General features: G+C 36.7%; 1 protein-coding gene across 1 annotated transcript in view; it reads right to left on the reverse strand.

Moving 5' to 3' along the window:
- The window catches only part of Scn11a (sodium voltage-gated channel alpha subunit 11), a 145,955-nt gene that overhangs the window by 9,005 nt on the left and 122,799 nt on the right, over positions 1–14,151 (reverse strand). The window contains exon 24 of the mRNA XM_023702198.1: positions 2,838–2,938. Within this exon, the coding sequence (XP_023557966.1) occupies positions 2,838–2,938 (101 nt within the window). The remainder of the gene's footprint in view (positions 1–2,837; positions 2,939–14,151) is intronic.

The raw sequence follows: 14,151 nt of genomic DNA on the forward strand, positions 1-14,151 counted from the left end.
TTATTGAAACTGTCCTACTAATCAGTTTTGAAACTGTCTCATTGCTATTTGTTTCTCAATAAAATTAATAAATATAAGGAATTAAAAAAAAAAATAGAATGAACAAGTCCAAGTCTGATAGTTCAGAAGTATACTTAACCAAAGCCCTGCATTCAATTTATTAATTCTTGTTAGAATAGTCTAGATAGATAGGATTTTAATCCAGTGATTAATAAAAAATGGAAAGAATAAAATGGATTTTATCATATTATTACTGAGAGTGAACTTGCATATTGGCTTCAGTGTAGATAGCCAAGTTGCCTGCAATGTGGAGGTTGTTCTGGTCCAGGTTCTGACTCTAGTTTGCAGGACTAATCAATCATGTGAAGTGAAATGATCCAATTATTCCACTAGTTTCTTTAACAATACTGCTGTCTGGCACTTCTTTTGTTCTTGACAGAGTAGAAACTGTTCTTAAACATAAACTCAGACACTGAAATTTTATGTCATTTATGATTATACAATGGGTTTTTTTTTTACAATACATGTATGTATGGGATTATTTTCTATTATTATCTAATCAATGTATGTACTCACTATTCTATTGAGAGAATTTATGAACCCTAGGAAAACATCTTTAGACTTCCCTGGGATCTATTAAGATAATCTGCAAAAAAATTGGTTTGAAGTGGTAACAGTAAAGATATAGTGTGTAGGTTAAAGAGCTAACATGGATAGAAGCAAGAGTAGTCAGTGTTGAACGTAGGAAGCTATGGAAAGATAAGGCTGGGGCTATTGTTTCTGGCAGGTGGATCCATTTAACCACGTAAAGAACAGAGGATCAAGAGTTTTTGGGGAATGAGATAAGAGATCTGTCCTGAAAACACTGAGTTAGAAGTGACAAAAGAACATCTTAGGGTCATGAGTAGGTAAAAATATGTATGTGGTACAGAAACTGGAATGAAGATGTAGGTGGGTTCAGCACTGACATGACTCAAAAGCCATGCATAAACACACCAGGGATACTACATTTACATTAGCATTTTTTTTACCCTATATTCTGGAAGCTCTAGGCTTTTATCAAAGAACCAGGAGAAAATGCCAGAAAGTAAAGTGCATTTCCTATGAGAGAATGTATCTAAGAAGTCAGCGAAGAGATGGAAAAATGATACTCCAAGAAAGTAGAACAAAGGAAAGAAGAAATGTACAGAAGGGTGAGTGTTGGCCTTGGTTAATTCCAACATTTAGACAAAGGGAGATTAGGAGCATAAATCATCTAAAAATTTACATGATTGGAAAGCATTCCATATCACTTTAGAATGTACTGTGACTCCAAAACTCAATGTGAATTTTAATCCACATAATGAAGCCATCTAGTGAGAATGCATCAGGAAAAATCAGAAATGATTCCAGGTTCCTTCTTCTACTTCTAGAGAAAAATGCATCATCACTCAGACTAGATTTTAAATCAGCTGGATTTTTCTCTCTGTGTTATTGCCATTTCTACTTCTTTGTTCCAAAGGTCAAAATGTAATATTTAGATTTTAGAGATTAATACAATGAGAGGAGGTAAAGTTATGAGTAAAAGACTAACAGTTGACTTGAAGTCTTAACTCAGATTCAGCCTGAAGGTAATTGTATACAATATTCTCAGTGCATGCACACTTTGTTATTTACTAGTAAGGTCAGGTGTGGAATTTGCCACTATGGGATCATGTCATTAATCAACAATTTCAGGTTTTGGGTTTCTGGTCTAGGGATGTTCAGTCTTCACTTTATAATTCCAGTGCTCTCAAATGTGTATACAGTTACAGTATGGCATTCCTCTCCCAGTTAAATCTGAAGCACACAGCAGAACTGGGTACTTCTTTCTGGAGCCATAGCACTTGATAAAGCTGGATTCATAGAGTGCAGGGGTCAGAAAATTGGGACCCACAAGTGAAATCCAGCCAAATCTCTGGTTTTGTTTTATTCTTTGCATGACCTCAGAATGGCTTCTGCCTGTTTAAATTTTCAGGGAAAAAAGTCAAAAGAAAAATAAACTGTGTGATACCTGAAAGTTACATGAAATTCAAACTTCTATGTCCATAAATGCAATTGTGCTAAACCACAATCATACTGATTTGTTCTTTGTCTATGGCCATTTTCTGCCACAATAGCAGAGGACAGTGGTGCAGGAGCAGCACCAGAAACCATAGGGCCAACGACTAGAGCGATAGCTCAGTAGAATAAATGCTTGCCTGGCAAGCACAAGGTCCTGAGTTCAATCCCCAGTACCGAAAATTAAAAAAAAAAAAAGAAAGAAACCATAGGGCCAGCAAGTACTGAATGGCTCACTATGCACCTCAAACTCATAGTGATCCTCCTGTTTTCAGCCTCCCCAGTGCTGGGCTTACAGGCATGCACTACTACGCCTGTCAGAACTCTGTGGCCAGCTCAGCCTGCCCTGGGGCAGGGCTAGCACAGCATGTGGTGCCAGGGTTCAAACCACGGTCCCTGCTCTTGCCTAAGCTTGCCTAAGCAGGTCCTTTAGTCCACTGAGCTATCTTGCCTGCCCCTATAAATAAATTTTAAACTAGTTAAGTTCAAACCACCTGCTAAGTTTGCATTATGGCAATGTTTACATACTAAAGAACTACAATGTGTTCACCAAAAATTAAAATTGTTTTCTAGCCTGGTACTAGTAAGTATGAAAACCTACTTTTCTGAAGGACTCAAGTGTATCTGGGTTCTTGAGTTTTAGATAATTTAAAAATGTCTGCAAAGCCATCCTATAATTTGGATGGTTTTGCAGAAATCTGAATTCTTCATAATTCCTTATCAGATTCATATATTTAGAATCATCGAATTGTTCTCACCAGAGGCCTTGGAATGGGTTTTAGAGGTTTCTTGGTTCCTAATTTTTTCATTGCATTATAGTATTTCTTCTGTTCTTCTGTCATAAAAATGTCTTGGCCACCTAAGTATATGGAGATGAGAGCTAATTACCTTTTAGAATCAAGTTATACATTTTGAGAAACAATTTTAAACTTTATAATTATATTTTACATTTTATAACAAATATTATAGATTGGTAGACATCCCACAGAATCTTCATAAAATTTGATATATGTCAGGTTTCATAAATTAAACCAAAATGCAACAATAATAGGAATTGGTGGTAGAGAGCTGGCAGGTTAGGAGTAAGCAATATTTCATAGCTTCTCCATGACCTGGAATTAGTACAGCTAGAAAACAGATACTCAATGAGGAGAAAGATAAGCATTCTAGAAATGAATAGGTGATAAGAAAGCTGAAAATCAAAGAAAGAGAAAGGCATCAGAGAAAAAAGAATGAAGCAGTCTACAGCACCATCCCTGGTTCCCTGGTATGAGGGAAACCTGACTTTGTGAACACAACAGGTTCTCAGAGAGGGCCAGCAGTCTCAGTAATAAACAGTCCAGCAGTTCTAATCTCAGGAAAAACCCACAATTAGTATAAGCTTAAACCCTGTGTGGGTGAAAGTAACTAGTTTTAGATAGTAGGATAGTTTGGGAGAAGATCACTGCAACACTCACTATATATCAGAGAGGAATAACCAGGAAGCATTTTGAGATAAGCCTTACTGATCTAGTCTCAGCTATTCTAGTGAAGTCACAGAACAAAAGCACTTCCCTGGAACAGCCTGACTGGGTGTGAGATAGGCATGAAAGACAGTCAGGGGCAAGAGTAGTGCTAGGCACAGACCTCTAGAGAAGTTCAAGCAGCCAGGAGCTCAGGCTGGGGAGGACACACTGGTCCTGTCCTCTGCAGTGTGAGTTTTTCTGAGAGGACTGGGTCTGAAACTGCCAGGATCAAGTCCAGCTGACTGTCTGGCTTTCCTAGCTGTCCAATTTGAGCACAGAACTCAGTGGTCTGTTTGCTTTCTCCATCTGCCCAGGACTTAGGGCTATGCCCCTGTTCAGATGTCTGCCACATCTCTGGGTTTACTGGTGTACTGCCGGAGCAAGTGGGGGCAATTTACCCACCCACAGGCTACAAAGCTACTTGGGAAAAACAGTGGCTGGGGTGTGCAGAAGGACACAAACACTAGAAGCCTCTGAAGTGAACACAACCTTGAGGCAAACAATTACCCCACCCAGCAGGAAAGGCAGGTCAGGACTCAGCGTTCATAAAATAATAGCATGTTATTGGGTTTGGAAACCTAACAGGCCCCAGTTATAACTCACTATCCTTCCTCCATATCTGGTCAATTCCAATACTACAGATCCTGGAAGGAAACTTTACCCATCTGAATACCTTGGCATGGCTTATTTTTTGTCTTTTTCATTTTTCTTTTATCATTATTTTTTATCTTTTTATCTGTTTGTTTTCTCCTATTACTTTTACCATATTTTATCTATTTAAAAAAATTCTTTTAAAAATTCCACTTTCATTTTTCCCTCTCCTTGCCCTCAACATTTTCTTACTTTTTTAATTATGATTGCTTTTAACTTTTATTGAATTTTAACTTTTTAGTTAACTCTATATTATTACTGCTTTCTTTTCTTTTATAAACAGTGGTATAGTTGTTCCTTTTAATTGGTATCTACTATACATCAATATCTAGATTTTCTGAGTGTCATCATCATTACTGCAGTTTGTTTTCTCCTCTCTGGGAATGCTGGAGACCAGGCATTCAGAAGGAGTCTGGACACTAGGCCCTTAACATAAATAGAGAGCTATGCCCACTCAGATGCTCAAATCTTAAATAAGTATGAAAAGACAAGGCCACATGGCTCCTCCTCATGTTCATAACTCATTAGTAACTGAATACAGATACTGGAGTGGATGAAATGCTGGACAAAAACTTCAAAATGCTGATTTCTCTAATGATTGATGACTTCAAAGAGAAAACAAATAGACTAAGGAAGACAAAGCAGGATATGAAGAAATGGTTCAAAAAACAGTAGATTCTGATGAAGAACCAAACAGAAACCATGAGGGGAAAAGCGCAGTAAGTCAAATAAAACTTCAGTGAAAATTCTTAGCAAAGGACTCAACCAAGCAAAAGAGAGAATTTCAAGGTCTGAACATGAAGCTCATGAATTATGCTTAAACATATTAAAGAAAAAAAACAAATTATAAATAAAATATCTAAGAACTAAAGCAATTAAAATATCCAATTTATGAGCTTTTGGTCTGGACAAGAGTGATAAGATTCAGACTAATAGCATAGAAAAACTACACAAAGAAAGACTAACAGAAAACTTCCCATGTCCTAGGCAAGATACAAACATCCAGACATAGGAAGAATTCAGTACAGGAAGAAAGAAGGAAGGGAAAAAATAACTTTACAGGATAGCTTGCAAAATTACACTGCTGATTTCTGCTGGTATATTTAAAGGAACAGTTAATGCTTAAAATTTTTTTATTCTTTTTAATTTCTTATGATTTTTAAACTAATTTTGCATGCTTATATTCGGTAAACTAAGCAACTAATTTGAAAAATTAGGCAGTATAACAACCATTGTTGAATTCCTATTATTTTGTTTAGCAAAATTCTGTATCATTTCTAATGCTTTTTATTATTTTGTATTCTCTTTAAAAATAAAAATAAATAAATAAATAAGAATTCAGTACCCCCAAAAGGTATGGCCTACCTATATCACATTATAGTTAAAATGTAAAGAGTAAGGAAAAGGAATACTAAATGCAAGACACGTGCCAATTCACATGTATTGGCGTCCATCAAACCTATCCTTCAGAAATGAAAGAGAAATAAAGAGCTCCCAAGGTAAGCATAAAATAAGGAAATTCATGATCACTAAGAAAGTACTGCATGATATACTTAAAGGAATGCTACATGCAGAAGTGGAAGAGTAGATAAACCACTGGGGATTAGGAAAATCAAATAATAGAAACAAAACAAAGTGACAGAACTTAGTACACCTTTCAGTAATAGACTGTAAATGTTCTTAATTCTCCAATTAAAAGATAAAGACTGACAGATTGAATTAAAAATCAGATCCAACTCTTCTGCTTACAGAAAACACATCTCAGTAGCAAAGATATATGTAAGCTGAAAGCTAAAGGATGGAAAACAATATTCCCTGCAAATGGAATCTGGTAACCAGCAGGAGTAGCCCTGCTCATACTTGACAAAGGGGACTTCAAGATTAAGGACAGAGATTAATGAGTGGATTTCAAAACTAAAGAGACAGAGTAATTACTTTTACTACCTGTGCATAAAAGTAACACTACATTGAGAAGATATAATAATTGTAAAAACATATGCACCGAACATTAGGGTACCCTATTTCATAAAATAAATGCTACTTGACATAATGGGATAGATCAGTCCCAATATAATACCAGTGGGTTATTTCAAGATAGATAAGTCTCTCACCAACAGATAAGTCATCCAGATAAAATAAATAAAAAAGGAAACATCAGAATTAAACCACACCATAGATCAATGGTCTTAACAGATAACGATAAAACATTCAATCCAACCAACGATACAATACACATGTTTTTTAGCATCTCAAGGAACTTTTCCCAAAATAGATCATATTTTAGGGCAGTTAGGAAGTCCTAAGAAGTACAAAAATAGTGAAATTATTTCTTGCATCTTACCAAATCATAATGTGATGAAACAGCAAGAGAAACTATACAAACACAAACCACTCACTTTTGAGTGATCAATGGGTCATTTAAAAATCAGGAGGACAATTTAAAAGTTTCTAAAATTAAATGAAAATGGAATGGCCAGCCAAATAGCTCAGTGGATTAAAGCACCTACAAGCAGACACAGGGGCCAGGGGTTCAATTCCCAGGCCTGCTGGGCCAGCCCTGCCCCCAGGGTGTGCTGAGACAGCAACTGAGGCTGGGCATGTGGTGCATGCCTGTAACCCCAGCTCTTGGGAGGCTGTAAACAGGTGGATCACTATGAGTCTGATCTAGTAGTGAGACCCTGAACACCTTGTAGACCCTTCCCTAAAATACAAAAAATAAATAAATACATTAAATTAAATAAAATGAAAATGGAAACACAATGTACCAGAACTTCTGAGACATATACATTGAAGACAGTTCTAATAGGGAAGATATGAGTGTCTACATCAAAAAATCAGAATCTGGGCAACAAAGCCAGATAATATCTCGCAGAAAGAAAATGAAAAGGGTACAAAAGGAGGAGGGATGGAAGGGAGAAGGAAAATAACTGAGCATTAGAGAAATGTAAAGAGAACACTTAACACCCATTAAGATGGCTACTATGGAAAAAATATATATATAGTGTTAACAAGGATATGGAAAAACTGGACCGCAGGTATTGCTGATGGGAATGCAAAATGGTGCACTCCCTGTAGAAAACAATATGGCAGTTCCTCAAAATATTGAACAGAATGCCATATGATCTAGCAACTGTACTTCTAAGTATAAACCCCAAAGAACTAAAAGCAGGAATCTGAACAGATAATTATAGGTACAGTGGTCCCTCACTTATCGTGGAGGTTACATTCCAGCGCCCCCTCGATAAGCGAAAGTAGCGACCTTATATTTAATTTTTATGTATATTTCAAGGTTCTATAAACCCTTCCCACACTCTTATAAATGCTTCCCACACTTTTAAGAACAACTCCAATGTTCTTTTTTTTATTTTTATTTTATTTTTTATTTTTTTCAAAGTTTTATCGACAAACAGATAGCAATGAGACAGTTTCAAATCACATCAGAAGGACAGTTCCAACAAATAACACACTGCATACATTCCTCTCAGTGGCCAATTGCTGTACAAGATGCGGACCCGTGACCCCATCCACAAACACCATTAGAACAAATCACTCCACCCACTAAGAGAATGCAACCAACTCCAATGTTCTTAACCATTTTCTAAACTCATAAACTCACATAATTTTAACAACATATGCAGTGCTACTTGCTATCAAACTTTACACACAGGGCTATGAAACCACATATCTCAATTAACTGCAAATCATTATTATTTAAAGCCAACAAAACAGTGTAATAGTTGTAAGTTCAATAATGTTAAGTATTGTATAAAAATATATTGGAGGCAAAGTCTAGTTGATGACAATGGTGTATGTTACTGATGATGTAAATTATTTTGAATAAAGAAAATGGTATTGTCAAAAAGACCCACAATGTACATATGCTGTATGTATAGTATGTATTCACCCACTAAAGAAACACATACTATAAGCAGTGTACTTTATTTCTATTTAATATTCTTTTAATATGTTAGAATTAACATTTTAAATATATTTTTACATATTTTTTAAAAAATTGAGACCTGCCCAAGCCCAGGCCCCACAAGAGTGGGGGAGAGCTTCTGCACTCCCCTGCGCCTGCTGGATCTCTCCAGACCAAGCCCAGGCCCAAGCTCGCGTGAGTGACACCTTTCACAATGCTCTTGGGACCCCCTCCACCCTTCCAGAGCCAACCCAAGTCCGCCTTGTGAGTGAGAACTTCTGCCACGCTCTTTGGACCCCTCCAGACTTGCCCAAGCCCAGGCCAGTGAGTATGCGGGAGAGTTTCTACCCTCACCTGTGCCCCCTGGACCCCTCCAGACCCAGACCAGGCCAGGCATACAGGCCTGGGTGAAACTCTACAGCTGAAGTCCTTACAGAGAGACTAGGGGCCAAAGCCACCCAGCTAATACAGGAGCAGAACATCTTGCCAGAGGGGTACAACAGGTTCACATCCAAGGGCTGCAGCAGGAAGGAGCTGAGCACAGTAGCCAGACCCAAGCCAGGCACAACTGGATGAACTCAAACTTAGTATATCTGCACCCAAATTTTAGTAGGTGCTAAGGTTATAACTGCACCAAAGCTCTACACCAAAGGTCAGAGGACAACGTTATATAAAATGACAATGAGAAGGAGCAAAATGCAATCTCAGATCCCTAACCCACCCAGAACAAGTGTAGAGGACACTAGCACAGCTGAAATGTTTGAAATAACAGCATCTGAAGTAAAGAAACAACAGCAGAAAGGTACGGAGAAACTCAGATCTGAATTGATCTCTGAAATAAAAAAAAAGAAATCTCTGAATTAATAGCATCTGAAGTAAAGAATCAAAGGCCGAAAGATATAGAGGAAAGCAGATCAGAAATAATCTCTGAAGTAAAAGAATTAATAACTGCTTCTCAAGAAGACACTGATAAAAAATAGAAGGGATTAGAAAAGCGACAGATTCCTTGAATGAGCAATACAGGAAAGAAATAGATCACAAGCAGCAGAATCAAAGAGATATAGAAGAACTTAAAATTTCAATCACAAGCTTGCAAAACCATTTGAGTAAAAGTGAAGACAGAGTTTCAGATCTTGAAGTTGCTGTCGCAGCTAGTGAAAAGGTAAGAGCTCTTAAAAACAACTAGGATGCAGGAAAAATAATTCATCACCTGCAAGAGATGCAAAGATGAACAATGTGAGACTAATAGGCATCAATGAGAAAGAAGGAGTCAATACAGACGATATAAAAAGAATATGGACAGAAGTAATAGCAGAAAACTTCCCAAATACAAGGAAATAATCTGACATTCAGGTAACCGAAGCATACAGAACTCCAAAATGCAATCTCAGGTCCCGATAACTTCAACCCAATTAAAAATACACCGAGACATGTAATAGTCAAGATCCCAGAAATCCAGCACAAGAAAAATATACTGAAAGCTGCTAGAGAAAACAAACAGATCACATTTAAAGGAAAACCCATTAAAATGATGGCAGACTTCTCACAAATCATGAAGGCAAGAAGAGGATGGAGCACAGTACTTCAAGTCCTCTATGAAAACATATTCCAGCCCAGACTACTGTATCCTGCAAACTCTCTTTCAAGTTTGATGGAGAAGTGAAATACTTCCATGACAAAGAACAACTAAAGAATTTCATGATGACAAAGTCAACCATGCACAGACTACTAAAGGATGTTCTAGAGAGAAACCAAACTGATCAGAACTCTATGAACAAGAGCAGAAGGAACCCACTAAATATGGCAAATGATTTTTTAAAAAAAATTATTGGAAAATGAATAAACACAGGAGAAAAAGGAATAAACAACAGCAGGTAAATAATATGTTGATCATAAATCAATACATCTCAATTATAAGCATCAACATAAATGGACTCGATTCACCAATTAAAAGAAATAGACTGGCAAAGTGGATTAGGAAACAAAATCCAACAATATGCTGTATACAAGAAACACACTTAACTCATAAACACATTCATAGGCTGAAAGTTAAAGGATGGAAAACAATACTACACGCCACAGCACCTCAGAAAAAAGCAGGGGTAGCAATACTGTTCTCAGACAGCCTCAACTTCAAACCAAGAATGATCAAATGAAATAAAGGCTTCAATATACTGGTTAGGGGAAAAATTCAAGAGGAAGAGGTAATACTCATAAATGTATATGCACCAAACATGGGAACACCCAACTACATAAGACAAATCTTAATGGACATGAAAAATCTAATATCCAACACCAAAATCTTAACAGGAGACCTTAACTCACGCTTATCCCAAAGAGATAGGTCAAGCAGACAAAAAATTAGCAAGAAGTATCAGAACTGAACCAGAGCTTGGAACAAATGGACTTAGTGGACAATATACAGTGTGTTCCACCCAGTGACATCTGAGTATACATTTTTTTTTCAGCTGCACATGGGTCATTTTCTAAAATAGAACACATACTGGTCTATAGATCATGCTTAAATATATACAAGAAAACAGAAATTACCCCATGCATATTATCTGGCCATAGTGCAATGAAACTGGAAATAAATGAGAAAAGAAAGCAGAAAAGTCCCATAAATACATGGAAATTAAACAACACTCTACTCAGCAACCAATGGGTCACAGATAAAATTAAACAAGAAATACAACAATATTTACAATTCAAAGAAAATTCAAGCACATCTTATCAGAACTTATGGGATGTGATGAAAGCAGTTCTCAGAGGGAAATTCACAGCTCTGAACTCATACATTAGGAAAACAACACAGGAACAAATGAACACCCTAATTCTGCACCTCCAACAACTAGAGTAGGAAGAGCAAACCAAACCCAGAGCCCAAAGACAAGAAGAAATCATAAAGATTAGAGCAGAAATTAATTCAATTGAGACAAAGAAAACAGTTCAAAGAATTAACGAAACAAAAAGCTGGTTTTTTAAAAAAGATAAAATAAAATTGATAAGCCCCTAGCCAACCTCATCAAAAAGAGGAAAGAAAAAAATTCAAATACAAGCAATAAGGAACAAAAAGGGTGTAATTACCACAGACCCAGTGGAAATTCAGAAGATTGTCAAGAGCTACTTTGAGAATCTTTACTCTCACAGAATAGAAGACACAGAAGAATGGATAGATTCCTAGAAAGGTACAAATTACCCAAACTGAATCAAGGAGATATAACAACTCTCAATAACCCAAAATAACAGCCAATGAATTACAAAATGTAATTAAAAAAAAACCTATCAACAAAGAAAAGTCCAGGACCTGATGGATTCACAGCTGAATCCTACAAGAAATTTATGGAAGATATAATCCCTAAACTCCTCAAACTCTTCAATGAAATTGAAAATGAAGCAGTCCTCCCAAAATCATTCCTGGAGGCAAGTATTTTACTGATATCAAAACCAGGGAAAGACACAACTAAAAAAGAGAACTATGGGCCAATGTCCCTCATGAACACCGATGTAAAAATCCTCAATAAAATACTAGCAAATAGAACACAGCAAATCATCAAGAAGATCTTACACCAGGACTGGGTAGGATTCATCCCAGGGATGCAAGGATGATTCAATATTTGAAAATCTATCAATGTAATACACTATATCAATACAGCGAAAACTAACAACCACATGATCATCTCCATTGATGCAGAAAAGGCTTTTGACAAAGTCTAACACTCATTCATGTTCAAAGTCCTACAGAAAATTGGAATAGATGGCCTCTAATTCAATCTGGTAAAAGTCATTTATGAAAACCCAATGGCTAACATAATCCTAAATGGGGAAAAACTGAAATCTTTTACTCTTAGATCTGGTACAAGACAAGGATGTCCTCTATCACCACTCCTATTCAAAGTTCTGGAATCATTAGCTACAGCCATTAGACAAGAGAAAGAAATAAAAGGAATAAGAATAAATAAAGAAAAGTTCACTTATCATTATTTGCAGATGACGATACTTTACTTGGAAGACCCAAAAAACTCCACCAAGAAGCTACTAGAATTAACACACAAATTCAGTAGCACAGCAGGACACAAAGTCAATACCCAAAAACCAAATAGCATTCCTCTACACAGATAACAAACACACTGAGAGGGAAATTATAGAAACAATACCTTTTACAATAACACCACAGAAAATAAAATAGGTGGGAATTAACCTAACTAAAGAAGTGAAAGATCCTTTCAAGGAAAATTAAAGTATTCTTAAAAAAGAGATCATAGAGTATTTCAGAAAATGGAAAGTTATTCCCTGCTCCTGGATAGGAAGAACCAACATTGTAAAGATGGCCATACTCCCAAAATTGCAATCTCTATCAAACTACCACCAACATACCTCACAGACCTAGAGAAATCATTGTTAAAATTTATTTGGAACCAGAAAAGACCTAGAATACCAAAGGCAATCCTGGGCAACAAAGACAAGGCAGGAGGCATTACAATTCCTGACCTGAAATTATACTACAAGGCTACCATGACAAAATCAGCATGGTACTGGCAACGAAATAGACCTGAGGATCAATGGAATAGATTAGAAGACGCTGAAGCCTATACGAACACACCCAGCCACATTATCTTTGACAAAGCAGCCAAACATGCTCACTGGAAGAAAGATAGCCTCTTTAACAAATGGTGCTACAAAAACTGGCTCTCTACATGTCAAAAAGTAAAACTTGACCCCGGTCTATCACCATGCACTAAGCTAAAGTCAAAATGGATTAAAGATCTAAACATTAAAATAGAAACACTAAATCTCCTGGAAGAGAATGTATGAGGAACTCTTGAAGACATAGGTAGGCAAAGAATTCATGAACAAAAATCAAACTGCAGAGGAAACACTTGAAAGAATTAACAACTGGGACCTCCTCTTATTGATAAGTTTTTGCACGTCAAAGAAATTACCAACAACAAGAAAAGACAACCCACAAATTTGGAAAAAAATTTAACTAATAAGCACTCAGACAAAGGTCTGCTCTCTAGAATTTATAAAGAACTAAAACACACTAGGGCCCCAAAATTTAAAGACCCAATCCAAAAATGGGCATCCAAGATGAACACACATTTCTTAGAGGACTAAATTAAAGAAGCGAATAAATATATGAAAAAATGCTCCACATCACTAGCCATCTGTGAAATGCATATTAAAAGAACATTGAGATACCATCTCATCCCACAAAGAATGGCTATCATAAACAAATCAACCAACAACAAATGTTGGAGAGGTTGTGGGGAAAAAAGGAACCCTTCTTCACTATTGGTGGGAATGTAGACTGGTGCAACCATTATGGAAATCAGTGTGGAGACTCCTTAGAAAACTAGGACTGGGAATCTCACTCAAGCCAGCTATCCCCCTACTGGGAATATTCCCAGAGGAACTGAAAATATCATATCATAGTGATATATGCGTACCTATGTTTATAGCAGCACAATTAGTGATAGCCAAATTTTGGAAACAACCAAGATGCCTGTCACCTGAGGAATGGATGAAAAAGATGTGGTATTTTTATACAATGGTGTATTACTCAGCTATGAAGAATGATCAACTTGAAGCATTTACATTTAAGAGGATGCCACTTGAAGATATACTCATAAGTGAGACCCATAGGTGTAAATATCATATAGTCTCCCTAGCATAAGAACTCAAAAGAAGAAATAAAAAGAGAAAGGTATAACACAATTAAAAGGAAAACAAGAACTCGAGGATTAGACAATGAAGAGAGGGCAAGGAGAAAAGCTAGAAAATATGACAGGGGCAAAGCCATACATTTATATGCACAAGATGGGTAAGGCAATGATCCTGAGAAACATCAGCAGGTTTTTGAAACTAGTAGTTTATTGGTAGGATTCTCCCCCTGACTAACTATATATGCTGATACCTGTGAACTGAGCAACTGCACTAAAGACAGCAATTTGTAATACTAGGGTCATGCTTGGAATGCCTGTCATTCTGGTCTTC

This window comes from Octodon degus, unplaced genomic scaffold, assembly GCF_000260255.1.
Source record: "Octodon degus isolate 3935 unplaced genomic scaffold, OctDeg1.0 scaffold00147, whole genome shotgun sequence".
Lineage (NCBI taxonomy): Eukaryota > Metazoa > Chordata > Mammalia > Rodentia > Octodontidae > Octodon > Octodon degus.